This window comes from Chroicocephalus ridibundus, chromosome 5 (genome assembly GCF_963924245.1).
Source record: "Chroicocephalus ridibundus chromosome 5, bChrRid1.1, whole genome shotgun sequence".
NCBI classification, from domain to species: domain Eukaryota; kingdom Metazoa; phylum Chordata; class Aves; order Charadriiformes; family Laridae; genus Chroicocephalus; species Chroicocephalus ridibundus.
The window spans coordinates 67,260,863-67,288,560 of NC_086288.1; the positions used below are offsets into that span (position 1 = coordinate 67,260,863).

General features: G+C 37.5%; 3 protein-coding genes across 12 annotated transcripts in view; 2 read left to right on the top strand and 1 right to left on the bottom strand.

The window, feature by feature from the left end:
- The window catches only part of KLHL5 (kelch like family member 5), a 62,120-nt gene extending 57,611 nt beyond the window's left edge, over nucleotides 1-4,509 (top strand). For all 6 annotated transcript variants that reach the window (XM_063335900.1, XM_063335901.1, XM_063335902.1 and 3 more), the window contains 2 exons: nucleotides 714-885; nucleotides 2,948-4,509. In XM_063335900.1, the coding sequence (XP_063191970.1) occupies nucleotides 714-885; nucleotides 2,948-3,004 (229 nt within the window). In that variant the 3' untranslated portion in view covers nucleotides 3,005-4,509. The remainder of the gene's footprint in view (nucleotides 1-713; nucleotides 886-2,947) is intronic.
- RPL9 (ribosomal protein L9) overlaps nucleotides 1-27,698 on the bottom strand; it is a 219,691-nt gene that overhangs the window by 92,337 nt on the left and 99,656 nt on the right. The window lies entirely within an intron of this gene.
- Nucleotides 4,963-27,698, top strand: part of WDR19 (WD repeat domain 19) — a 47,459-nt gene continuing 24,723 nt past the window's right edge. For 2 of the 5 annotated variants that reach the window (XM_063337077.1, XM_063337076.1), the window contains exons 1-21: nucleotides 4,963-5,013; nucleotides 6,411-6,502; nucleotides 6,587-6,652; nucleotides 8,386-8,511; nucleotides 11,250-11,365; nucleotides 11,932-12,047; nucleotides 14,131-14,211; nucleotides 16,125-16,237; nucleotides 17,588-17,761; nucleotides 18,958-19,028; nucleotides 19,691-19,863; nucleotides 19,961-20,075; nucleotides 20,790-20,896; nucleotides 21,313-21,435; nucleotides 22,753-22,902; nucleotides 23,448-23,595; nucleotides 24,215-24,419; nucleotides 24,983-25,142; nucleotides 25,750-25,860; nucleotides 26,136-26,245; nucleotides 27,335-27,392. In XM_063337077.1, coding sequence (XP_063193147.1) covers nucleotides 5,008-5,013; nucleotides 6,411-6,502; nucleotides 6,587-6,652; nucleotides 8,386-8,511; nucleotides 11,250-11,365; nucleotides 11,932-12,047; nucleotides 14,131-14,211; nucleotides 16,125-16,237; nucleotides 17,588-17,761; nucleotides 18,958-19,028; nucleotides 19,691-19,863; nucleotides 19,961-20,075; nucleotides 20,790-20,896; nucleotides 21,313-21,435; nucleotides 22,753-22,902; nucleotides 23,448-23,595; nucleotides 24,215-24,419; nucleotides 24,983-25,142; nucleotides 25,750-25,860; nucleotides 26,136-26,245; nucleotides 27,335-27,392 — 2,421 coding nt within the window. In that variant the 5' untranslated portion in view covers nucleotides 4,963-5,007. Of the gene's footprint in view, nucleotides 5,014-6,410; nucleotides 6,503-6,586; nucleotides 6,653-8,385; nucleotides 8,512-11,249; nucleotides 11,366-11,931; nucleotides 12,048-14,130; nucleotides 14,212-16,124; nucleotides 16,238-17,587; nucleotides 17,762-18,957; nucleotides 19,029-19,690; nucleotides 19,864-19,960; nucleotides 20,076-20,789; nucleotides 20,897-21,312; nucleotides 21,436-22,752; nucleotides 22,903-23,447; nucleotides 23,596-24,214; nucleotides 24,420-24,982; nucleotides 25,143-25,749; nucleotides 25,861-26,135; nucleotides 26,246-27,334; nucleotides 27,393-27,698 lie in introns of those variants that run through there. The other 3 variants (XM_063337078.1, XM_063337079.1, XM_063337080.1) reach the window with 3 other exon arrangements.

A 27,698-nucleotide genomic window follows, 5' to 3' on the forward strand; every position in this document is an offset into this window, starting at 1 on the left:
TATGTTCCCTGACATAAGAACAGCATGAACTCTCCTATGTAGTTCTCAGTTTGACTTGTAAAGAATGTTGGTATTGTTCTAGAATCACATTTAATGTTTTTCATTAAACACTCTTTTACTGTGCTGATGCTTCTGATGATATGGAGCTATGATTAAATGAAGTGCTGTAAATTGTCTTAAGGGTTTTGCATTTCTTGCAGAATTTTCCCAAACTGTTTTTTGGGTTCAGTTTGGGTTTTTTTGTGTGTGGTTTTGGTGTTTGTTTGTTGGTTTTTTTTTTAATGGTAGTCTTTCATGGCAAGTAACTCTATAGTACCACACTCAACTTGAATAGCCTGTGCTTTGACATGTAGCATTTACCACTTAGAGCAAGCACTTGCTCTACTACCGTGTCGCAGCAGAACAGTTTCAGGAATGGTATATTTAGACATACAATAAGAAATGTAGTAAGAGCAGCTGCCTGTTTATGCATGTATTACTATATGGAAAGCAGCACAAAGTAGATATGTAGCTAGTACTGACTGTCTTACTAGATGACTAAAGAAACATTTTCAAAGAGAATACTTTTGGGGAAAAAGTCCTTTGAAATTAACACCCAAATCTGTGCTGTACTAATACCTGTTTTTTACTACCCTAAGAGGGTCAATTTGTGTACATTTTTTTCTGTTGAATTTTGGCAACAGTTTTGGAGCATAACACAAATTATCTTTTAGGTATGATCCAAAAACAGATATGTGGACTGCTGTGGCCTCTATGAGCATTAGCAGAGATGCAGTGGGAGTATGTCTTCTTGGTGACAAGTTGTATGCTGTTGGAGGATACGATGGTCAAACATACCTTAATACAGTGGAGTCTTACGATCCCCAGACAAATGAATGGACACAGGTACAGTTTCTGATCAGACCATATGCTACTATTTATCTTGTTATTTCAAGTGTGCCTCTTCATAAAAGGAGAATTCAAATACTTCTCCAAGAAGCACTTTCTCACTCGTCTATTGTAAGTCTTTCTTTTTCTTTGTCTGCCATCTTGGGATTGTTAACTTCCAATAAACTGGCCTTCTTTCTTTGGCAACAGGATAGCTATTTTCTTTGACAATTTCAACTATTGTTAATAAAATGAATTGGCATGTTCCCCAAACTGTCATAAATGGTTCTGTTTACATGACTTCCTATTCTGAAGATAAATGCTAAATGTAGGTTAGTTTTAGCTCTAATGTGTGTCTCAGCAAGTTTATCAATTTCTTCAAGGTTTTGATCATCTTTTCATAAATAATCCCTTCCTGATGTGAATGCTATGTACGGTGTGTGCAACTTTCAGGAAGCCTGTTCCCATTTCTCTTCACCCAACTCAAAAAACCAAACCAAACCAAAAACAAACAAACAAAAAAACAACAAAAAACCAACCCAAAAACCATTCAATTCATGATTAGAAACGATTACTGTCAATTCAATGCTTGGTTACTTTTACTTTTTTATACCTCCAGGAATGTGTGTCTCCGTGGGAAGAGCACACACAGGGACTTTCTGTGTAGGCTGTCCTTAGGTATCTGCTGCCATTTGAGATACCCTGAGGTGTCTATCAGTGTCCAAGGTCATCTAGAATAGCATCAGACACCAATACTTAGGTAGCTGTTTTCTGACCTCCTTAATATGCTATCCCAGTAATAGCCCCAAACTGCGAATTCCAAAAGAGAACTGATCTCTCTGTAACACAGAAAACAGAGCTGTCCATTTCCCCTACTTCATACTGCTGCAAGATCTTAAAACATAAGTCGCCAAGGAGCCTCACCAGAGCTTGGGGCCTTCAGTGGCTGTACTGGTAATGATAACCCATGGCATTACCTGGCCTGCTAAAGAAAAAACTCAACAAACAAACAAAAAAAAAACAAAAAAAAACCCAAACAATGTGTACAAGAGGAGAGGCTTCTCACCGTTGCATCTAAATGAATCTCACATGATGTCTAGGTGGTGACCATCTGTATGTATTTTTGTATCCTTAGCCTTCACCCTCCATAGCTCACTGAATCCCATGATCCCAGTATATAGTACAGTTTTGAACCCTTCCTAGAGGGATTTGGAAGTGTCTGTGTACCTTCCTTCACTCTTGTTATGTCAGCAGTCTGCCACTCATACACAACTCAAAAGAGGGTAGTGGAATTTTCTCAGCTGAAGTTTGTCAGAGCCACAGACGGTGCAGGATAAGCCTGTTGTTCCTGGGGAAAAAAAGAAATAGGGGATTTGGCATAAACACCCCTTTTGTCTTCAGGGTAATCTCTGTAGAACTTAGTGTGCTATTCACACGCACTCCAATAATATGAAGTTTAAAAGGGGAAGCTAAAGTGAGTTTTAGAAACTACTTTCCTCTTCAAGTTCAACAGAATCTCAGCATAAATGGGTCTTGCCAGAAGTAACTTCTGTATACAAAAATCAGAGACCTGGAAATGATTCTGATATCAAGAACTCTTAAAACAGAATTTTATCAAATATTCAAGTAAAAAGGAGACATCGCCCCTGTCATGTTTGGCATTTTCTGTTTGAGAGAAAAATGTATCGTTTTGCCAACCATTACTTAGTTGTCAGACTGTCTAGCTCAGGTGTCCAGTTTGTATCATAAAAAAAGATTATTTTTCCTGTAATACCAAGTAATTGAAATTATCAATAATAATTGTTTCATATTCTTGGGGTTTGCTATTGCTTTCAAAGTGCTTCACTCTATCATATAAAATATCTTCCCCTTTTCTGTGGGTTTTTGTCCAAGTTTTGGACCAATTTGCTATTTGTTTTTAAGTCACATTAAGAGAATGGGGTGATACTGCCACTCTGCTGCAGCTGTACAATTGTTACTACAAGCATTAACTAAACAGTTTTAGGAAATAAGAAAACCATGACTTAATGCTGACTGCTTTTATCTTATGGATGTATTTATTATTTTTTTTTGCTTACAGGTTGCACCATTGTGCTTAGGAAGAGCTGGAGCATGTGTGGTGACTGTGAAACTGTAGATTGTCTTCTCTATGAAGGTGACATTCTCCTCCATAGACTCAGATGATTTTTTTCCTCAAGAAAACTACCAGTGCACCAGTAAACAGGAGGTGCAGACAATCTGCCACCGCAAAGTGTTTGGTCTCAAGCTAACATGTACATGTTGTTCTTACGGACCAGTATTAAGCACTTTTTTCAAAAAGTCATCTTTGTTATCCGTATGTTACAAGAATTCTATTTGTAAGAAAATCAGCTGCAACCAGTCAGTTGCCAGCAGAGGACTTCTGTTTAGGAAGTGCTGAGAAATGAGTGAACTCATTAGTGAAGTCACTATAATAATCAAGTGTTACAGATCTAGGACCTTGATCCACCAAACATGCAGAGGAGTGATACTATAAATGATATAATTTGAGTCTATATCTGGGTGAAACAAGTTATAGCATTGGACCCCATATATTTAATTTGCCTATAATAAACATGTTTGGCTAGAGCTGTCTGAGCTGTTACGACGCAGGCTGACATACCAATGCAAGCCATTGTAAATGGTAGGCGTAATGCCTGCCTTGGAAATGAAGTTGTGTATTTGGTGAATCTTTTGCACTTTTATCATCATTCCTAGTTTAGCAAACTTTTTATTTAACCAAAGCCTTATTTTAAATATTGTCTTATTATGCTAACAGAAATCTGCTATTTAATAATTTCTGCTGGAGATTTTTGACATCCAGTGTACTTTTTGGATTTTCTAAGTTTTTACATGAGATGCAGAACATGGTAACTTTTTCTCTACTTTGATTCTTATATTTACTTTGCTATTTTTAAGGAAAAATCTATAAGCATGAATTATTGGAAGAATTCTAAAGTGTGATTAAAAGCTAACCAATTTAAGTTTAATATTTGCACTTTGGAATTTTTTAAGCATTCCATTACATCTAGGCTAATTACATTTTTACATGAGGCTTTGCACTGATTTGAAAAGTATAATTTTCTAGGATGAAGCGATTGTCTATCTTTCCAGTAAGGTTACTTCCAAACGTAAAGGGCCGAGTCCTGCAAGATGCTTAACTGCCACCAGTTAAGCATGTTCAGCATTTTACAGGAGAGTTATGTGTGCCTCGCAGGATTACATCAAATTAGTTACCTTATTTAAGTTACCTAATTTGTTAATTTTAAATTTTTATAATTTGCCTTTCGTGAGCCCTATGCTGTTACACAGAATTGCTTTGAACGCTCAGAATGTTCTCAGAAAGTCTTTTTGTATTTGCTTTTCTGTGCCTTGTTCCTTACGTTTTCCGAACAGTAGGTAATACCTGTGTGTTTGTAACAGAAAATGGGAAGATGTGAGCTCATCGAATGTTTTTTTTTCAAAAGTTTGAAGCGTCTGATACCCAAAGTCTTTGTACATTTGTAATTTTAAATGTATTAATGCTCTCAGTGAACTATTTATTGTTTTAAAAGAAATTACTAAGAAGTGAAACTTTGTGATGAAACTTGCACTGTTTGCAACTGAATACAGCTGAACTTGAACGCAGCATTGCCGGGTTAGCGCCGTTTTTCTCTAGCTTATAGAAAATGGAGGGCACCCGTATCCCCCACTTCACAGGTCCCATTAAGAAATGGGATTTTTACTGCTCCTCTTGCTGGACTTCTAGCTTTTCCTTTCAATTCTTACTATCTTTAGTAAGATTCTACTAAGATTCCATTCTTTACTATCTTTTCCTTTCAATTCTTCAAATACAAGCACTTATCTTTTCTGGAGGCGGTGGCGTTACACACCTCTCCCTCAGGGCTCCTCCCCCCCCCTCCCCGAGGCTCCTCCGGCCTCGGCGCCGGAGGGCGGGGCCTGTTGCGGCCCGGCGCCTGGGCGTCGTCTCCCCATTGGTTGCGGGGCGGGGGTCCGCCCCCTAGCGCTCATGGCACTGCCTTTGCTCCGCCGTCGCCGGGGTGACGGCCACGCCGCGGGCGGGCGGGGTCTGTGGGGGCCGCGCATGCGCTGTGGGGCGCTGCGCAGCGAGCGGTGGGCGCGATGAAGGTGAGTCCCTTCGGCCGCCGTACGCGGGTGGAAGGCGGGGGGGGGTGGCGCGCCGGGAAGCTGCGGCCCCGGGGCGGCGGGCCGTCGTGGCCGTGGTCCCCCTCCGCCCTGCATCATCCGGGTCAGGGGCGTCGAGTGGGGCTCGCGACGGGCGGGCCGTGCGTGCGGCCTGGGGAGGGGATCGCGGCGGGAAGCGCCCGAGGGTGCCGGCCTCCTCAGGGGAACCACGGCCCCGCGAGGCTCTGGCCGGGCTGGTTCTTCCCGCGACAGTTACCTGAGGCGTTGCCTCGCCCCAGGCCGTTATTGCCGGGTCTCTTGCCTGCTCTGCGCCTTCACGCCGGCCCTAGTAGTGGAGAGGGGTGCGAGGAGCCCTCCTGCCTCGGGCAATGGCTGGATGGTTGGGCCAAAAATAAAGTTTTCTGCTCAGACCGCTTGCGGGGGTGTTAGTTTATGCGTTACTGTACAGGGGGAGTGTGAAGAGCTGGAGCTTGCCTGCCCTCCCACAATGATTTTCTTTATTGTTGATTTATCACAGATTTTATTAAATTTTTTTTCAAAATCAAACATAATTGTCAGGTGGTTTTTGTGCCTTTGTCACGTGGTGCTCATAATTTTACACTCTCTGTGAGTAAAATACTAATTCAATGCGAAGAATGCCTCAGTTAAGGTTCACCCAGAAGGTCTGGGAACCTTTGGTGAAGAGTTGAGTGAGCCTGCCAGGTGTTTGGTGACACCAGGTGCTGGTGTTTATCTGATGACATGGGAGGGAAAACATCACCATATCAAGCTGTGAAACAAAGTTGTGGGCTTTATCTTACACCTAAATTCCAGAAAAATCTGTGCAGGTAGTGTGCAAGGAAAAGGAATTTGAGACACTTTCTTAGACAGAAGTTGGAATCTCTCTTTACAGTTGAGTAGTTTTGAGGACTTAGCTGTTAAGACCCAAAATAGTTACATATCTTTTAAAGAGTAGATGTTGACCCTGCTGGTTTCACAAGCTAAGGATGCTTTCTGGTCCCAGAGTTTTCCATGATATTTAGAGAACTGAACATTCTGGTCTTTGGACATAAAGGGGAGAGTCTCTTGCAATTTTTCCAGTAACTCTGTAAGAGAAAAAACAATAGTTGTGATGGAGTCACATTAGTTCTCAATGCAGACACCCAGCACCAGAAACTTAGATTTTTCTGGCACAAACCAGAAGATTTTTCTGTGGAATTTTGGTACTTTGGTGCATTAGAATCCCCCAGAAGTTGTGTTTGAGGGAAGAAGTTGTTAGAGGAAGAGAAGTTGTGTTTTTCCTCACAGTACTCACAGTTGCTAACATGTTAGGAAGTTGTTTATTGTTAAATGCTTATGATTTTAAGATATATAATTTCCTGTTCTTTTTTGTCCCCCAGCAAGTATTCAGTCTATTAGAAAAATCTTGGTCTGGTTCCCCTGTGCAGTTTGCTTGGCAGAAAACTTTGGGAAATTTCCTTGCTGTAACAGGGTAAGATTACAAATATTTACTGCATTTGTCTATAGAAATCACTGATGAAGACAGGGAATTATTCCATATGTTAATCTTTTTTAGAGGTGATCGTGCCGTGAAAATTTTTGATCGTCATGGTCAGAAAAGAAATGAAATCAGCTTACCAGGGTAGGTACTAAGATGGGTTTAAATTATTTTCTTTGTTGTTTTCTTTAAAATGCTTCTCTTCTGGTGAGGTGCTTATACAATGTGAGAACTTTGTAGGAAGAGATACCATCTCCAGTGAACATACCTGGAGAAGAAGACAAACTGGCGAGCATGTATGGAATCTCAGACAGTAAAAGCTGAACTCATAGTACAAGCTATCAAGAATAGTCAGAAAAATATATTCTCCTATCCAAAGCACTCATTATTAGTAGGAGTTATTATCTGCTTCATTAAAATGTTAGAAAAATATCTACCATATTAAGAAAGAACATAATGAGGTTGTATACGATGTATCTGCATCATGCTTGTTGAAACAGCATTCTTGCTACTGTCAGTTTTCTAGTAATTAGTTATTGTAGCCTCATGAGGAAAGAAGATACGCGTTTGGTTTAGTGCTTTTGCTTATGTCACTGGCATAACGTATACATTGGCATTTTTACTTTAGGCCACGAGTCTACTTCTGAAGTGAATCTCACTGTTTTTCCTGCTTATCACACTTTGGTTCGCATCACAGAGTGGTGTTGGAGTGTACAAACTGGATTCCTTCCAGATGATATTTTAAAAGTGGAGTACTTTAGAAGATGCAGTCTAACTGCTAAAAGGCAATCAGTTCATAGGAACAGGCCAGATATGGCCTGGATATGGTTCTCCCCCTCAGGCCAAACTTTGCTTCTTTATTTGTTGGTTAACTGTTAACCAACTGCAGTTGTTAACTGCTAGACCTTTCTTGCATAAGAATGGAGTTCAGAATGTCAAATATTCTCTGCTATAATCATTGATGTTATAAGCATCCTCTTACCATTATGTTGATAGAACTTTCGTTTACTACTTATCAATCTGTGTTTTTCCCTATTTCTTTATTTTTGTCTTTGTTATTCCTGCTCTGGAGGTTCTGATTGACTGTTATATATTCCTGAATGTGTTTTGGGAATAGACCATATTTATTCTCTAGTATAAACTGCTAAGGTTTTAAAAAGAAAGAGAGGAGAAACTGGAACTGAAGGCTTACTGAATTAGTTTATAGTAATGTATATTTCAGTAGGACACTTTTGAAATTGCTTGCATTAGGAGTTTTCATTTGAGTGGTAATGAGAGTGAATTCTTTTCATAGAGATATCTTTTTAACCATAAACTATCAACGTATTTATTTAGAAAGAAAAGAGTGGTCTCAGATGGCATAGGTTCTTAGTCTGCAGTATATGGTGCTTTAAATAGGTGTTGTAAACAACGCTGTTTCCAATTCACAAGAGACTTGTGGGTGTCTCTGCTGTCCTCTTGGTTCAGGGAACTATTTGCAAGTAGAGGTTTTTCCTGCTTCTGCACAGGTTTCTCGTCCAGGTTCGTTATGCTTGTTGAACGGAGAGAAAAATAATTCCAACATTGAATAGCCTCTGACAAAGTAGAACCTTACAAGGGATTTTCACTGTCTCTTGAAAATCAAGGTGACAGTATTTCCAGTACTAGAATGTGGGTAGCAGTCTGTTTTTTATGACCTTCCTTTCAGCCTCTGTCATTTAGATGAGATTTGAGTAAGGGTGTGGTTGCTATAAAAGTCATTTTACTTGACAGATAAATCTGCAATCTGTCATGGGTTTGGGAGGAAAAAGAAAGGACAGGGACTGGCTGTTTCTGTACACTTACAAACATATTCTAACATTATTAGTGAAAGTCTTTTTTTTTTTTTTTTCCTTCAGTAACTGTGTTGCTATGGACTGGGATAAGGATGGAGATACTTTAGCAATAATCACAGACAAATCTAGTGCTGTATTTCTGTGGGATGCGAACACAAACAAAACAAGCCAAGTAGACAGTGGCATGAGGTAAGAAAGTTTATTTTAAAGTGTGCATTTGAAGACTTGGACCACCGTGGCTTGTTGTTTTGGAGGCTATATTGCAAACACCATCTTTTTATTGGAGCCTTCCATAGCACACATACTGTTAAACTAACGTGCTGCAGTTTGTTGCTAAATTCTTTTTGGTATGATTTGTTGGTTTTGAAACATTTGTTGTGGGTGGAGATTTTGGGGTTGGTTGGGTTTTGTTTCTTTTTTAATTGTCAATAATGCCCAAGTCCCCAGAGAGCTCCTCTTCAATGTTTCCACTTTGTGGTAGCAACAAGGGTGGGTGAATTTTTTGTGTATATGCACCAGCTACACTTTCTCCAAAGTATTTCACACAAGTAAAAGGGAGCTTAAAAGTAAGGGAAGTGATTTTAGTGGTCCTAGGACTTTTTCCCCTTAGATTTATAAGGGGACGAATATGCTATTCACAAAGCAGACTGGTTTAGGGTGGGAGGAGATACTTAAGGTGATCCTACTCTAAGGTTCAAATCCGTACCTTTCTGAATTTGGCCACAGACTTAAAACTCTCCTGAGGCCTATGTAACAATCAAGCGTTGGGTTAACAAATAAGTTTGGCTTAACAATTAAACTTTTAGTTTCTCTGAATCTGTTCCACTAAACTATTGCGCTCTACATAAACGTTCTGTCTGTAGGAAAGAGAGCGGAACTGAATCTGTCCCATGTTTGTTAGGGCACTCACCTGAGCAGAAAAACAGCTAATTTGGGATACTGCCACTATTTTATTTTCTTGAATTGAGACAAACACTCCTTCTGATTTAACCTTTCATTTCTAAATTTCCTTTGTGTATATTTTGGGTGGGGTTTTGGTGTTTTGTTTTTTGGGTTTTTTTAAGTAGTCAAAGGTACTAAAATTGGAGTGGTTTATCCATTAAATAAAATTATTTATGTTATGGGGCTATGTTTGTTTCGCAAGGGTGGTTTTTTCCAGATTTAGATTGAAAACTCCATGTCTTGAAGATGGAAATACTCCATCTTTCCATAATTTGTGCTTTGTAAAATTAATTTGGAATATTGGATATTTGGTTATGGGATATTTCCATATGTTACAGCCTGTTATCCTGTAAGTGTATATTGAAACTGAACTTAAACTGTACTGAAACAAAAAATAACTTCTGTGCAATTTATTCCACTCCTGCAAAAGTAAAAGATTTGCCACTTTGCACAAAATACACAATGACTTAACCTATACGTGATTTAATGAAGTTATGTTTTGAAGATTGTTTGTCGGTAGAACGTTAAGTCACATGTTGGAAAACAGTTTCAAAACAAGCAAATGATTGTACATACAAATGAGAAATTTAAAGTGGTTACTTCTTTCTACTGTCTAAATTTATATATACCATTATATAGGCATCCTGTTTAGGTATTTGTGGAGTACTCGCTTATTTCTTAGTCGTTACATTTTTGTCATTATTTATTAGTTATTATATATTATCAACAATATGACTTTTTAGCGTAGAAGTTGTAATGATTATTGTTTATAATCTTCTTTTCTGGTGGAATACATCAACTTTGGCATTAAATTTTTGGTAAAAGTTTTAAGTTTTTCCAAGTAGTGGTTTGGGGTTTTTTTGACAGGTCAGTTTTAAACTATAGCTATTTATATAATCAAAGTAATTTATGAAGATGTCTATACGCATTATGTTGTGTGAAGGAATAGACCATGTTGTACCTCCTTTTCATGTGTGAACAAATATTTTGGGAGGAAGAGTAACTTGCCAGTATGCAAGCAAAAAAGAGCATAGAAGGTACTTATCAGAATGGAGTATGTGGTTATTGCAGTTGCTTCATGATCTTTCTCTCTAATATCTGAGGTAAATTGCTTACTGGAGGCAATCTCGCTAGAACAGTATTTATCAATTTAAGTACCTAATCCTTCTTTTGTCACAGTGTTACTGCTTGAGCACTAAGACATATAAACTAAGACATAAAATCAGGCTTTTATGGTATCTTCCTCTTTCTGAAATTGGAAAAGCACAAACAAAACTCCTCACATGCAAACCAAATATATATTGGAGGTCATTTCATGTGTCAGTTAATATCTGAAATGTGTTTCAAATTGCTATTGCATGCTTACAGTAAAATTTAAAAGGATGGGAGAGGCATTGATGGAAATAACTGCACTAATTAGAAAATTCTAATTAAAATTATTTTGCTTAAGAGGCTTTTTTTTTTAAATGCGGGTTATAGTACTTATCTGTATAACCTTAAATATACACCAGAATAGGCCTTGCTGTATCTGAAACTTCAAGTTAAAATGTCTAACTTTCTTATTACATTGACTAGAACTAGACCTATTCACTTGCATTTGACTGAATTCATAGGATTATTGAAGTACAAAAATGAAATGCAGAAAGTGATTGGAAAATTTCACATACCTTGGTGGTATCTTTGAGATTTTTTTAAAGCTGTGTATTTGTCCAAATTACCCATGATTCCATTGAAGACTGTTGATGTTTGCAGACACATTTCCATTTGTACAAGTCTTATTACATTACCTTATACAACTTTTTGTTACTTTCACTATTTTGTGCACACTTAAATAATTCTGATACTCATTGTAGAGAACATTTGCTTAATTTAAAAATTCTGCTTCTGTATTCATAGAACTTCAAAACAAATACGCAAAACGTTTTTATATGTAAGCACATGAAAGGAATCTCTACTATACAAAGTAAAATTTTTCTTTATTTTAGGGATGCAATGTCTTTCTTATTATGGTCTCGAGTTGGAACTTTACTTGCTGTTGGAACAACAAAGGGAAACTTACTTATATATAACCGGCAGACTTCTCGCAAGATTCCTGTTCTTGGTATGCATTGGTTCGAAACTAAGCTTGCACATGTGAAAGTGGAATTCTGCTAATATACTTAAATTCCTTTTAGTTCTGTGTATGAACATTGAAGTCAAAAACATGCTTATACTCAACTTGCACCTTCTGTTTTGTTGTACTTACCAGAGTAAGCTAAAAATATATGTACACGTACCTGATACTGCCTCGTGGGAAACTTGCGTTACCTTTCTTGCTTTACAGCTTGCAAAGGATTTGTGTGGTTGTTCTTGTTTCTAAATTACTTTTTCGTACTGGCTTAGAGTACCTCTGGGCAGAAAGATTTAGGATATAGCAGAGTCCCCAGAAATTTGATGCAAAGACATGGAAGAACAGGGGTTGTGCAAGTTCCTTTAAGGTCAGAAGACTTCCATCTGGGAGTAGTAGATTTAGAAAAAAAAAAATTACTCTTGAATTTGTAACTGCTCTGATAAATTGTTCCACATTCTGACAGTCTGTCTTTGAGTGGCCAAATAGAGCATATTTCCATCCCAGATTTTTTTTGTGGTTCTGTTCGTTTGTGTTCTATAGGTTTCTTTCTTTTTCAGGTAAGCACACTAAGCGGATTACTTGTGGTTGTTGGAGTACTGAAAACCTTCTGGCTCTAGGCGGCGAAGACAAAATGATTACTATAAGCAATCAGGAAGGGGATACTATAAGACAGGTAGTATTTATAACCCCCATTTCATTTTAAGGCGTACATGAATACCCCTGGTTCCCAAGTGACCAGGAGCTTATGCCTTTTCAGTCCTACTGCTTTCAAGGACAAGGGGTCTTTGGGAAAACTCATGTAGGATGAGGGCACATCTAACCATCTGAGCCTCTCTGTTATGCAATGGGATGTATGATATTAGAGTCTCTGCAATTCTGCTGTGGTCCTGCCTAAACATGCTTCTCTCTCATCCTTCATCCTGATCTGTAACTGTTACAAGAGGATCCTATGAGTGCAGTCTTATGTTGACTTCCCCAGTAGCAGCACAGGACCGCTCTCGCATGACTTTATAAGATCTTCATGATACACTTTTAGTGTTGGTTTTGCTTTAGGTTGGTTAAACAAAGATCTTGCCTCTGATGCGCAAAAATTACTGCTAGGCTGGACCTCCGTTGCATTCTTGAGAAGATGATTCCAGTGCTTCCTCCAAGTACACTCAGACTGTCTAATCAAGCATTCTGTTTGTTTACACACATCACAGTCCTTCCAAGAAATGACAGTTGCTGCATAATATGCAAAATAATATAATTCACTTTTTTAACAATGAACAGTTTTTTACTCATGATTTTCAAAGAACAAGTCTTTCATAGTTCATTTCATATGCTTCCATCTGTATGTTTGAGGATCACCATTGGAGAAGAATACCCTAGTAAATCTATTAGGGTTTGTCTGTGCTTTAAACTAGCTGGCTTAGGTAGTAGAAGTAATGTAGCTGAGACAGCAGACACCTAAGCAAGGCTTATTTAAATTATATGCCTTATTCTTGCTTTTCCTTCTTTGAATTTGCATTGGAGTGACCTTGTTTGTACTGCTTCAGTTAGTACTGTCTGTATAATCAAGTTTGCTGATGACACAAAGCTGGGGGGGGTGGCTGACACACCGGAAGGCTGTGCCGCCATACAGAGACCTGGATAGGCTGGAGAGTTGGGCAAAGAGGAACCTTATGAAATTCAACAAGGGCAAGTGTAGGGTGTTGCACCTGGGGAGGAATAACCCCCCGCACCAGTACAGGTTGGGGGCTGACCTGCTGGAGAGCAGCTCAGCTGAAAGAGACCTGGGAGTCCTGGTGGACAACAGGATGACCATGACCCAGCAATGGGCCCTTGTGGCCAAAAAGGCCAATGGCATCCTGGGGTGCATCAAGAAGAGTTTGGCCAGCAGGTCGAGGGAGGTCATCCTCCCCCTCTACTCTGCCTTGGTGAGGCCGCACCTGGAGTACTGTGTCCAGTTCTGGGCTCCCTGGTTCAAGAAGGACAGGGAACTGCTGGAGAGGGTGCAGCAGAGGGCTACCAAGATGATTAGGGGACTGGAACACCTCTCTGATGAAGAAAGGCTGAGGGAATTGGGTCTCTTCAGTCTGGAAAAAAGACGGCTGAGGGGGGATCTTATCAACGCTTATAAATACTTAAAGGGTGGGTGTCAGGAGGATAGGGCCAGGCTCTTTTCAGTGGTGCCCGGGGGCAGGACAAGAGGTAATGGGCACAAACTTGAGCATAGGAAGTTCCACCTAAACATGAGGAGGAACTTCTTTACTTTGAGGGTGGCAGAGCCCTGGAACAGGCTGCCCAGAGAGGTGGTGGAGTCTCCGTCTCTGGAGACATTCAAAACCTGCCTGGACGCGTTCCTGTGCAACCTGCTCTAGGTGACCCTGCTCTGGCAGGAGGGTTGGACTAGATGATTTCCAGAGGTCCCTTCCAACCCTATGATTCTATGATAATATCATCTTGCAAGTCGTCTTCCTCATCTGGATCTGTCATCCTCTATTTGGATTTATGTTTCTAACTGTTTTCTAGATATTTTTTCCAGTATATTCTGTGATAACATGTCATTATGATCCAAACTGTTTTCTCCAACTTTTTCCTTAGTTTTGGTACTAAACGCAATAACAACTCTGTCTGTCTGTCTGTCTGTCTATCTATCTATCTATCTATCTATCCTTAACACTAAAATATACAGGGCAGGAATAATGCAATTATTTATCATCAATATTTGCTACGTTAACTGTTGATTTCTCAATCCGAACTTCTTTTTTCAGACCTCAGTGAGCTCAGATCCCAGTGATATGCAGTTCTCAGTTATGAAGACTGATGAAAGAATATCAACCAGGGAAAGCACAGTAAGAAGTCAATACAAAATATTGCAAAAAGCATTAAGCTGATGTTTTAGGGTTTCTGATGGCAACCCTGGCGGTGGCAGGGTGGTCCAGGAAGCCATTTTTCCCTCCTAGACTTAACATTGGGTGTTCAAGATTATTTCTTTCGTTTCCAAAATTTCCTTTAAAGTAAAGCCATACCCCTTTGTTCATTAATGATGTGTTCATGAAAAGTGCAGTGGTTAGCGATACGACAGATAACAGAGCAGTTTTGCAGTGGTAGTCAAAATAATAGATGGAGATGTGTGTAGGGACTTAAAAAAATACATACAATATAAATATAGAACAGTATAGGCAATGTGGCAGATGGAAACGGAGCACTTATACAACATAGTTAAATTCTCACAGTCAGGTTTAATCTGTGGAGTATAGGTGTCAAGAAAGAATTTTTCCCCATGTTTACATTGTCAAGGACCTGTAGGAGTTTTTTGCCTCTCTGCACGGAGCGTAATGTTTTCTGCTTCCTAGGGAAATCTAATTAACATATTTTGAAAATGCAGGGACTGAGGACTTCAGCCATGATTTCTGCTGCTGCTTCCTGGGGTATGCGATAGCCTAGCCTTTGCAGGTTTTTTATTACAGCTCTCAAGTTTGCTGTAAAAATCTTAGGGAACACTCTGTAATTGTGCAGTTCTGAGTGTTTGTGCTTGGATTGTCTGTCAGCAGCTCTAAACCACATAGCATTTATTGTCTAGGTGTCTGTTGTGGAGGGGCTTGGCTTGATAACGATCACTTCCAGGCTGTTAGTTATGACATCAGAGGAAAAAAACCAACCCTGCAAATTGGATCAAAATAAGTAATCAAAATAAGTTCTAGAGTTAACATCTTGCACTGCAACATAAAATAATTCCTGTAATTTCTTAGAATAGTTTAAGAAATAGCATTTCTTAAATACTTCATCATGAAGCTTCAATGGAATTATAAGCAAACTGTTTTAAAAGGCAGAAAACATTGGGGGTAAATTTAGGTATTATAGATCAAAATTTGAGTTTATAATTCTGGATCAATGGATTTTTAGGTCAACATATGCCTTTTTTTTTCCTCAGTTTGAAAATACCAGCTTTGTATTTAATTCTTCCAGCTCTTATTTTAGGAATAAACCATTGTCTGCTTTTCAGACAAGGAGAGCTGGAACAGAAGGTACTGTAAAATCAATTTGTAAATAGTCCTTCAGAGTACATTTGTCAAAGAATATGGTGAAACAAGCTGCTCCTCCTTGCTTTTTGTAAAATGAGTGTTTTACTTTTGCTTGACAATAACACACATTCTAGTAACAAAAATAGTCTTCTAAAAAAACCCCCAAAGTTCAGCCTGTCTTCCACTATGAAGTCCAACATCTTTATGGGATTAATCAAATAAAATACACTCACCTAGGCTGATATCGAACTGTAAATATTGCATGTTTATTATACACTGAACAGGCTGTTTCTTTTGGAATTATCTTTCTGTCTGAAATCTCAGCAAGTTACTTGAGATAGCAGCATTGTGTGTTAGTCTTTCCTTCAGCCTCCTGGATAAAAATTCTGTGGATCAGAAAAGACATAGTTTGAGTGAGAGTAGTCGAACAGGATAACTCCATGTTACCTGCTGCCTTTTCCTCTGAGGAAATGGAACTGACTTAATGCTGCTTTAGGGAAAAGTCTTGAATTTAAGGTATGTGTTCTGCTGGGCTTCCATTTAGATCCGTGAACCTCTGGCTCACAAGGGGAATATCCTGAAAATCTCTTCCACTGTTGATAAAGATTCAGAATTCAGATCCATGGAATTCTTAAGTATTTTCGAAAATCCTAAATCTCATCTTTTAGTGAAGAGGTAGGGCCTTACTTTAAAGTGGTGCCATTCTTATCAAGTTAATTTTCCTTTTCATTCATTGGCAGGTAAGTGTAGTGGTTGGCAAGAAGACTCTCTTTCTTTTTAATTTGAATGATCCTGATAACCCGATTGATCTGAAATTTCAGCAGCCTTACGGCAGTATTGTAACCTACAGATGGTGAGCAGAATTTCTTAATGAACCATTGTAGTATTAACAAGCTGAAGATTTTACCGGTAGTTCTGATAAATGCTGGAAATGAAATCATATATCCCTTGCTTACACTGGATTTTTCTTGGATGTATTGTAGAGTTTTTAATAATTCTTTTCCAAACACAAAGAAGCCTACGTTTTGTAATTGCTTTACTTGACAATTCAATGGCTATAAAAAAGCAGTATTCTCAAATATAATCGCTGCTGGTATGCCCAGCTTTAGAACACTTAATACTGTTGCTGTCCTGACAGTCGATTAAACTGAGGGTTTTATAGGTTGTTTTTTGTTTGGCTGAGTAACTGATGAAAGAGCTAGGGATGGAGATGTATCCTTCAGCTAGTTGGTTTACAAAGTTGTGCAAAGTTCTGGTAGCCTCCCTGCTATGTAATCCAATTGGTAATGTTCCTTTGAGGCAATCCCAATCTAGAAGTTTCAACTCTGTACCCAAAAAATAGCTGTACTGTTTGTATATCTTTGAATCATGACACCTTGTCTTTAAATGTCCTTTCCGTCAATGTGGAATTGACATTTATACCCATACGCTACAACTGTGTAAGAAAATCCATAACATGTCCAACAAGACATACTTGGGCTGTTTTCCTTGCAATTATTTTTTTGCAACTAAGCTGATGAGATATTGTTTGAGTTCATCCTTACGCGCTGTAACTCTTTCTGCCTGAACCTCGTTACTTCTGGTTGACACTATGAAAAGTAAACAAACTATCTGTTCACAAATACAGGTTATAGCTTTGGTAAATCCACTGTGTTTGCTGTAGTATGCCTTAAGTACTGCCATTATTATTTTTAGCATAGCTTTGATGGGACCATGTCAGCCAGAAACTTGAAATGGAAGTTTCCATCTTCTGTCATACTTATGCCAATGAAGATATCAGAGGTCTTTCACCTGGCATCACTGCCATATATTCAGCTTGCTGAAAGTGGTATTATGGAATGCAGAAGAGAGAATATACACAACTTATGAGTAAACTCTGGGCACAAACATGTTTTTATCTTTTAAGAATCTTTGATTGTTCAAACATGTTTTTATCTTTAAGAATCTTTGATTGTTCAAACATGTTTTTATCTTTAAGAATCTTTGATTGTTCAAACATGTTTTTATCTTTAAGAATCTTTGATTGTTTTTCCCTTAATCTATTTGATACTATATTGTTCTACATTATTTGTAAATTCCCATTATTTGATTATTTTTCCAATTAAAGGGTGACATTGACAGTTACTCCAGTAGTCTGAAAGAAATGCGTTTTGCATATTGCATAAATAGATCTCTTTTCTTAATTTTGCTTTTTTTGTAACAGGTATGGTGATGGCTACATTATGATTGGTTTCTCACGAGGGTGTTTTGTGGTCATTTCTACACACATTCGTGAGATAGGTCAAGAAATCTTTCAAGCGCATAATCATAAGGATAATCTAAGCAGCATTGCTATATCACAGTCATTAAACAAAGCTGCATCATGTGGAGACAATTGGTAAGTGGTAATTTTGTACGTAGAGAATGGAATTCATCTCGCATAACTTTAGCTGTTAGGCATTAAAGCTAGGCTCCCTGAGAAGTCAACGCAGAGAAGTTGAGATGAACTGCTGTGTGGAACTGCCTCTCTGCCTAAAGTTAGGAGGAGCTAATTTTGACCAAAATGTCTGCAATTTTAATTAACTTTATTGTAAATAATTGTAAACAAGCAAATAATTAAACTCTAGTATAGTTTATTCCTTTTGATTCTTTCTTTTTCTGCTATGTTACTTGGCTACAAAAATGACCAAATTTCTTTACTGTGATTTATTGATTGGACATAACCATCTGCTTAGCAATAGGAGAACAGTTCATTTAAAGCTGTACTGAGTGTGCTGATGTCCTAATATCCTCTTCCCTGGTGTTCGTTCTTACCTGCAATCTAGACAAAAGTATAAATGTGTAAGCAATTAAGGAAAAAAATATTTAGAGAGACTGGACTTTTTCCAAAGTGTGTTGTGCATACAATAGAGTATCTCCTTTAGCTCCTCATCTTCTACTCCCTGATTCTGTAATGTTTGAATTCTCCAGCGAAAAAGGAGCTGAGTGATGGTAGGAGACTGTTCTGTGTGTCCTCAGTTCTATGACCTTCACAGGCTGCTTGTTTATGACACTTGCACATCAAGAGTGGTATAACTGAGCAAAACACGGTGCAACTTGAAGCACTTCAGCTATTGTACAATAAGTATTATCTCTTTAAGGGGTTCATTAGCATATATTGAGTAACATGACAGCATAAGTAAACTCTCACTCCGTCCCTTTTTATGTGAAGCAGGATTGAAAGCTATTTTTTTGCATCTGTGTTTCAAGCAGTGTTTGTCCACCGGGAATGTGTTTTTAACCTAATCTGTGTTGTAACAGTGGGAATAACATTGCAAGTTTCCCAGCCCTGAGTTCTTTCAAATTGGATGAATTGTGCCTTTTCCTCAAATTTTAGTTCTCTGAGCAAATCTTTTTGTACAGTCATAGTGATAAATTGTTTAGAGTGATGGATAACAATGAGCATGTGTTGCTTTTCAGGAAATGGAAAGCATTTTGGATTTGCGCTCTGTTTTTTGCTCCACTAGGCTGTCTTGGTTGGCTTGGGTTGGGTTTCTTACAGTTTATGATGACTGAGATTTATATTAGTGAGAATGACTGTTTATTTTGTTTTAGCATTAAAATCCATGATCTGTCAGACCTGAGAGAAATGTATGCCATAATAAATTTGGATGATGAAAACAGAGGTACGTTAACAGTCTCCATGAGGATAGAAATTTTTACAAAATAAGTAAAACAGAATTTTGATGGTGACTTTACATGACTGAAAGTATTGGTGTTGGAAAACCTGTGTAAATATAAAATTTATCATAAACTCCTCCTTTCCAAACTTGTGTTTATAAGGTGACCCATAGCAAAATGGCAACATATTTTTTTTTTTCCGTTCAGAGAAGAACGGCTCTCAGAATATTTGGTATTTTGGTTTTTTGAATCTGTAATACAGTATATTCAGATTACTAAAATAATATACTGAACTGGTTTCTTCTTCTTTCCATGTTTTTTTTTTGGTGGGTGAGGGGTTTTTGTGCTTTTCAGCATCTCTTGTGCTAACAGACGATACCTAATCTGTTCTCATCCTGATATACAGGATTTGTGCCTGTGGCTTCCAGAACATTGTTACAAGACTATGTTCTTGGGTAATGAGTTACCACCATTATCTCCTCTTGCAGTGTCTGTAAATACTTCAGTTATTTTCAAGTCTTCACTCTTAGGAAGATGCTAAATTAGTAAATTACGGGTTTGGTTTGAGTGATTCCAGTTAATCTCGGAATTATATTAATTGTTTCTTGGTTTTAGTAGTTAAAAAAAGGAATGATTTTTTAAAAAAAAAAACTTGTGAATGTTTTAGGTGTAGATCAGCTGGCTTGGACAGATGATGGACAGTTGTTGGCAGTATCTACACGAAGAGGTTCCCTCCATGTCTTCTTGACGAAGCTTCCAGTCCTTGGAGATGCTTGCAGTACTCGGATTGCATACCTCACTTCGCTTCTTGAAGTTACGATAGCAAATCACGTGGAGAGAGTATGATAACCTCTTCCTTTTAAACTTCATTAGATATAAGTAAAGTAAGTATTAATAGTGGAGGAAAATTGTTTTATTTTGTTTTGTTTTCTTACAGGAGCTACCAGTCACAGTCTCTGTTGAAGTAGAGCCCAGTTTTGTTGCTATTGGTGTTTATCATTTGGCTGTAGGAATGAACAATCGGGCTTGGTTTTATGCACTTGGAGAGAATAGTAAGCATAAATTTAGTTCTCTTAAAACTACTGCATCATTGTGCCTTGTTTTATGAATTCAGTATTGTGTTTAGCAGTTCTGGACGTTTCCCATTGTACAATAATAACCTGAATTACCATATGGTCCTGTTAAGACCAGATAATAATTTTCACAAACTGAAGCAGTTATGACTACGCATAGTAAATAATAGAAGTAAAACTTCAGGTTCAAGGTATTGGTAATGAAACGTAGAATGTTTCTTTTTTGTTTTTTTTCAGATCACGTTGTTAACCAATGAAGGACCTTTAGGGTTTAGAGATGTTATTTGACCGTGTCTTTAAATACTAATTTTGGCAAAGTACCTTGTGACTATATGAGGGTTTAAATTCTAAGTTTGGTAGATGTTCATGTTCTTTGCATGGGGTAAGGTAAAATTGGTTATGCTACGTCCAAATTTTAGACAGTGGACTTAAAGGTTTCCTGTCTCTCTAAGCATCATCTTTTTTGACTAATAATAAATTAATCAAAACTGTGAAAACACAAGAGTTTCTCTTGTACTTTCTAACCAGTTTTCTGACTGCTAAGAAAGTCTCTTAAGCATGACTTGTCCCCTCTCTGCTTAGTTATGAGTTTTTCACATCTGATTAGTCAACTGCAAATTTAGATGGTGATGAGTGAAGGCCTACACAAAATCAAAATATTTTTACCTTTTCTTTTCTGTTTGTATCCTTTAGATGTTAAAAAGCTTAAAGATGTGGAGTACCTGGGGACAGTAGCAAGTATGCACCTTAATTCCGATTATGCCGCTGCTCTCTTTGAGGGTAAAGTCCAGTTGCATATGGTAAGAGCTCTGGCAATTTGGAGTGCTGAACTAATGAGTTGATCTAAGCTGAACAAGTTAATGTAATTTTAAAAATGAGAGAAAATGGAGTGATCTCTAGTTAACAGAGGTAAAAATTAGAAATTCTTTAGAAATTTTTTGCTGCCTAATTAAAATATAAAGCTGAGTTCCTGTAAACTTTAGAAATACAACCTAGTCTACAACAGATGAAGTAAAAGTGTTTCCTGAGTGAGCTGTTTAACAAGTTTTATTTTAAAAGTCTCTGTGGGAACATGACAGAAACAGGTACTGGGCTTTTAAAAGATGCATGTGCAGTTTGTTTTCATTCATTTCCTCACAGTTTGATACAGGCAAAACTGTGATACGTGATTGTTAACAATGAAGTTTTTCAGTTCATTCTCTTCTTTATTATTTAGATAGAAAGTGGAGGTTTGGATGCTCAGGAAGAACGAGAAACTCGACTCTTCCCAGCAGATGATGATAAATACCGAATTTTGTGCCATGCTTTAACTAGTGACTTCCTCATATATGGTACAGATGTGAGTATTACTTCTGTTTTTAAGGATCTTTTTAGATGAAATATTTTTTTATCTTAATTATTTGGATTATTACTCATGTTTTTAGCAAAAAAATTGTGCTTCCGAGAAGTTTAGAGTGGATTATTTTCTATGCAAGAACTTTGAGCAAATACAGCCAAAATTGCATTCAATTACCTTTACTGTTGCATTTGTATGAGATACGTTGGCAGGAAGATTAAGTTTTGCTTTTACTAGCATTTGTTGCAAAACACTGATTTTAATAGCAGAATTTAATTCTGTCACAGTAGTGAGAGGGTTGACCATCAAACTGTCTTCCAGATATAAGAAAAAAATATAACACTTGCCTTGCAAATTTGTTAGTTTAGGTGATGTGATTGATGTGGACAAAAAGGTAATGAGGTAAACAAGTATGATAGCATAAAGTCTTGACTTACTATTGGAAGCCTTTACCCAAAGAGAATTTTTCTTAGGTGTTTCAACAAAGATAGGAATTAGGAGGGCACTGAAGAAGGATCTGAATATGCGTATGGATTTTTCCGGAGATTTTCCTATGCCTGAGGGGTAGCTTCTTTGCTTTTAGTATTTTCTGGCCCTGGGAATACAGGACACATTTGGCATTGTAGTATTGTGCTCTTTATGGCACAGACTGAAGTATTCCAGAGGAAAGGCAGAATCACTATTTCTGGTGTTATCACTGGCTTAATAACTTCAGTGGTTTTGCAGCAGTTGAGCACTCAGTACCTAAACTGGTACTGATAAATTTGAAGTACTAAATTTGCAACTGACCAATTTGATGTGTCCGAATTTTACAATTGAATTCAAAAGCCGCCTTTTACTTTCAGTGTTCTTTGTGCAACACTGATCAAAAGGTAGTGTTAATCATAAAACAGTTTGATTGGGTTTTCCTCCCGAATTAGGTATATCTGTTCTTAAGAATTGGTGGTTCTTCCTTGGAGGCAGCTTTGAACGTTTAGCTTCGCTCAGCAGCAATGCAGGCATTTCCCCTGTTTAGAGAACTGCACAGTAAATGCAGCTTGTCTCCACAAAGCAGAGTGAGATAAACAACAAAAACAATAGAAACCCCCTCAAAACTCCAGCTTCTTTCCTCACCCTCCAGAAAGCCTCAAGTTTTCCTGTCCTGTCCAAAACCAAAACCATCTGTGAATGAAGAAGGAAGCCAAAAAAACAGCTGGAAGTATTTTTCTGTAAACAGTCTTTATGCTCAGCACCCTAAAATGGGAGAAACTACAACCAATTTAATTATCTACTTGCCATTTACTGATGTCATTATTAGCCGTTTCTGTTATTTCTCATTAGACTGGAGTTATTCATTATTTCTACGTTGAAGACTGGCAATATGTGAATGAATATCGGCATCCTGTCAGTGTGAGAAAAATTTTTCCAGATCCCAATGGAACCAGATTGGCTTTCATAGATGACAAAAGTGATGGCTTTGTCTATTGTCCAGTAAGTTTGTGTGGGATACACATACAATTATATTTACAAGCAGGCTCCTCAACTGTATAGTATTTTTAATAAAGAACGAAGGTTTTGTCACTCCAAGGTGTATGCTGGTAGAAGTTGCCAAGAAGGCTTGAAGATAACTTAATGGTAATGTAAGGAAATAAAATCTGTCATACTAGATCAGGACAATTTCATTATGCTAAATTCCTGATCAGTCATTTTCAGAAATGTGTGTGTTTGTGTATTCAAATACAGATATTTTTAGCCCGTTAACAAGCACTGACAGTTTTTCACTGCCTGTCCCCATACCTTTTTCTATGAAAAGTAAATAACATTCATCTAATGTGCTTTTTCACCATTTACTTCCCTTATGAATTAAATTATTATGTTATTCAGAGTCACTGTTTATAAGAAAACTTTTTCTTAATACAATTTTCATATTTCTGCACTACTTCTATTCTTTTTTTGTTTTTAATCATAATTGGTATTAATATTTAGTCTATCCCCTTAGCCACTTGCTAGTAATCTTACTTTTGCATTATTTGTAGGTAAATGATAGATTATATGAGATTCCAAATTTCTCACCAACTATTAAAGGAATCTTGTGGGAAAACTGGCCAATGGATAAAGGCGTTTTTGTTGCTTTTGATGATGATAAAGTGTACACTTATGTTTTTCATAAGGATGCCATTCAAGGTACTGTAAACGATTTTTAAAACTTATTCACTATTTTAGTTAATAACGTAAAACATATTCTGAGTCTGTTTGTCTTAATTATGTTCATAACTGCATATAAAAATAAATAGTACTCCAGAAGTTTTTAAGTGTAACTGATGAATAGAAAACTAGTTGCTTTGTAAGCCTCTGTAACGCTTCAACAAGGCATTTTGATCATAACTCCCTAAGTTTCTTGCTATTATAATCTTTTGCCTGAAATTTACACATTGTGCTGCAATTGTATTTTGAAATGCTCATGAGAAAATCTTAGGATCAGGGTGACAAAACTTGTATTCACTTAACCCTGTTAACCAAATTTGTAATAATAGCAATTTCTATATTTGTGACAGAGAAGCATTAGGGAATTTACCTACAAACATTTGGAGAATTACCTTAATAGTTTCGAAGATTTAAGTTATGTATGTTTACTTTACTAAAAAATACGCGCCGTACAGTCAACGGTGCCTACTGGAATTAGAGACCTTGAATTAATGCCCTGCAAATCTACATTATTTCAGCTGTCACTGCTTGCTACGCTTTTTACCATGTAGGGTTTTTTTAAATTATGTCTTCTTTTCTTCCTAATCTTTGAATCTAGGATCCAAGATTATTTTGGCAGGTGGCACAGAGGTCCCCTTTTCCTATAAACCTTTGTTGTTGTATAATGGAGAATTAACTTGTCAGACTCAGAGTGGGAAAACAAACAATATCTATCTAAGCACTCACAGTTTCCTTGGCAATTTGAAAGACCTTGGACCTAATGAGCTGACACAAATGCTTACTCAGACTTTAATGTTGAAAAGGTACATCTGTGTTTTAATTATATTGTGTAAATTGTTTTCTTCTTTCTCAATACAGCATATCCTGGTGATTTGAAAATGTCATGCTGAATATTGATAAATTAGATTGATCCAGGAGTCCATGTAGCTGTGTACGCAGACCAAGCGAAATAAGTGACCCAGTGGTGCTTTATTTGTTTTCCACTGTCAAGTAAAAGCTAAACTAATTTTTTTCAAGAGTGATTCAGGGTTCTATGACAGTGGCTCCCTTCCAAAACTGGCTAAAGGTGCCTCTTGCATACTCCTCTCCTGCTGTAATGGAGAATGCAAAATCAGTATAATGGAAAGAATGCCAGAGTAGGGAAAGGAGATGGTTTCCTGAAAAAGTGTCGTAGAAACAGGAGAAACAGAACAGAACCCTAAGTTATGCATTTGTATTTCTCCTTTCTTCCTGACACATCTTTCTCTCCATGGCTTAGAAGTAAATGCATTTTATGTTTTCCCTACCATAGTATTAGTAAAAAAGTGTTGAGAGGGAATTTTAGGTATGAGTAATACTAGTTTTAAATGTGTTTTACCTTCTGTAGGTTTTCTGAAGCATGGGAGGTGTGCAGGCTTCTGAATGACCAGTCTAGTTGGAATGAGCTGGCCAAAGCTTGCTTACATCATATGGAGGTGGATTTTGCAATACGTGTTTATAGGACATTTGGTAATGCTGGGATGGTGATGTCACTAGAGCAAATAAAGGTAAAATGTAAAATCCCTTTTAGAGAAGAAATATGGTGATTTAATTCTTCTTTAAGAATTGCCAAATTCTTATCTTTGTGGGGATTTTTTTTTTTTTTAAAATAGAAGGTGAATTATTTTCAAGAGAGTTAATAGTTATAGAGGAGAAAGTGTCCAAACCACTTAAGTCTTGGTTGTTTTTCTCCTGAAGTGGTTGCAGTCTCTACTGGAATGCACAACTTTGCTTGAGAGCAGCAGAATATACTCATGTCTCAGGCATCTGGAGGCTATTTTTCCTTTTTATTTTTGAGAAAATGTTTAATGCCCTGTTATTATTAAAAAAAAACAAACAAACAAACATCCAAATTGCAATTATACATCTGAAAGTGGGCGCGAAATAGTGCCTTAAAAATATACTTCTGCAAATTGCTGATTTTAGACAGCGTTAGCCCTAGTGGCTTTGAGCTCCAATAAGAAAGTGAGGGCTTTTTCTGGTTTGTAGAATCCAATATACATGGTTGTAAAATGTCAGGATATTTTGTTTCACTGTGCTTACTAGATTATGTTACTTACAACAATATTTTTTTTTCTTGTGGACTACATTTGCATCTATTACATCTTTTTACAGGGAATAGAAGACCACAACCTTTTAGCAGGACATCTTGCCATGTTTACCAGTGATTTTAATCTGGCTCAGGATTTATATCTGGCATCCTCCTGTCCTATTGCTGCACTTGAGGTAGTCATTTAAGATGTGTAAATTTTTTTTCTGTTGTTTTCATCTCCACCTTAGTGTTGGAATATCTTACCTTCTGATAATTCTGCCCTTTTATGGTTATGTTCTTGCTATTGTGTGGCCGACAGACACTCTTTTAGGATGAATGTCTCTCTCTCAAATTGTCTGAATCTTTCTAGAACACTAGCTCTATGTTTATATTTAGAATAATAAAAGTCCATATTAGAATTCAGAATTTGATAGTTGCATCAGAAAATGTTACTATTCTTTGTTAATAGATGCGAAAAGATTTGCAACACTGGGACAGTGCACTTCAGCTGGCTAAGCGCTTGGCCCCAGACCAAATCCCTTTCATATCGAAGGAATACGCAATGCAGCTTGAATTCACGTAAGTTCTTCTGTAAAGTTGCAGTATAAGAATAAACCAATACTCATGCTAACTGGAAGAACATAGAATTGAGCTAATTCAGCTGACTGCATCACTGAGAGAGGATTCTGTGAGGTCTTCAGCTATAGTATGAAGAGTAGTTTTGTAAAGAATACTTCATGCTAGAGACATATGTTAGCAAATAATAGTTACTTTTGATTAATTTCAGGGTATCTGGGTTCTTTGCAACTGGTAGGTCCGCTATATAATAATATTATCTACTAAATAAATACTTTGTTGCAGGCAAGTGCTTGGAAAATAGAGAAAGTTCGTGCCATTTATCGCTTCTTGCATCAGACGAGGACCTTGCCTTTTGTCTGTCTTTAAATACCCAGTAGGCTTCATTTTCATTACATATTTTAGGTAGAGGAGTCTTAAATTTCAAGGCTGCCAGTCCCTGGAAGAGAGAAGGTTTTAACCGTTAGCCATGATTTTAAAGTCTATTTTATAGCTAATTCTTCCCAGATGAAACCTGGTCTGCTTAATGTCTAAACCAAGAGGGAAAACTCTTATCTATTAATAGCGTTTTTAGAGAACTCCTCTCCCCTGGCAGTGCCCCAGCACTGAGAGAGGACACTTGCTGGTCACAGAAAGGAGGGAACAGAGGCAGCTGAAGCACTGCAACCATCTGTAACTTGAGTTCTGAATGTACTTAGGGAGAAAAAATTGCCTTCGTTTTTATGTTGCAAAAATTCTAAATAATTTTAGAAGGTTAGTTTCATTTATCTTCCAGAAAAATGTGGAAGTAGAGATGAAATTATTGAGGTGTATTGTACAGACAGATTTGTTGCCTGTCTTTCAACGGAGGTTGATTGGTCTCAGTATAACGAAACTGAGAGATGGACTGCCTCTTTGACTAACAGCTTGATAAAATGCACGGGAAGTGCTGTGACATACTGTGTACCTGTCCATCTTTTGCATACTTCACATCCTTTTATGGAGTCATTATGCCTAAAGCAAGACAGATATGTGCATAATCTGTGTGGTAGGAAGGTAACCATCTCTTCCCATTACAAATATTCTTCCATATAACTTCCATTTTTCTTTTAGGGGTGATTATGTTAACGCTCTGGCACATTATGAGAAGGGAATCACTGGAAACAATAAGGTAATTCCTTTTTAGTAATGATACTGTTTGTACTATCATACTGCACGTTAAAGTTGTCATGTTTCAGACTCATTTGAATTCAGATTTTTTTATTCATTGCTTTTGGGATAGTAGTCTTTGCACTTCTTTTATTTTTAATATACAGAATGATGCTTTCTCTAGGTATAAAGCAGAATAGCCGTATATTAACATGGCATAACTAGACTTAGATTTTTATGATTTGAGCAGTTTCATAATAGACATGCAAATGTCAGAGAAAACACTGCTAGGATTTTCGTTGTTATAACAAAAGACTTAATTATTCCT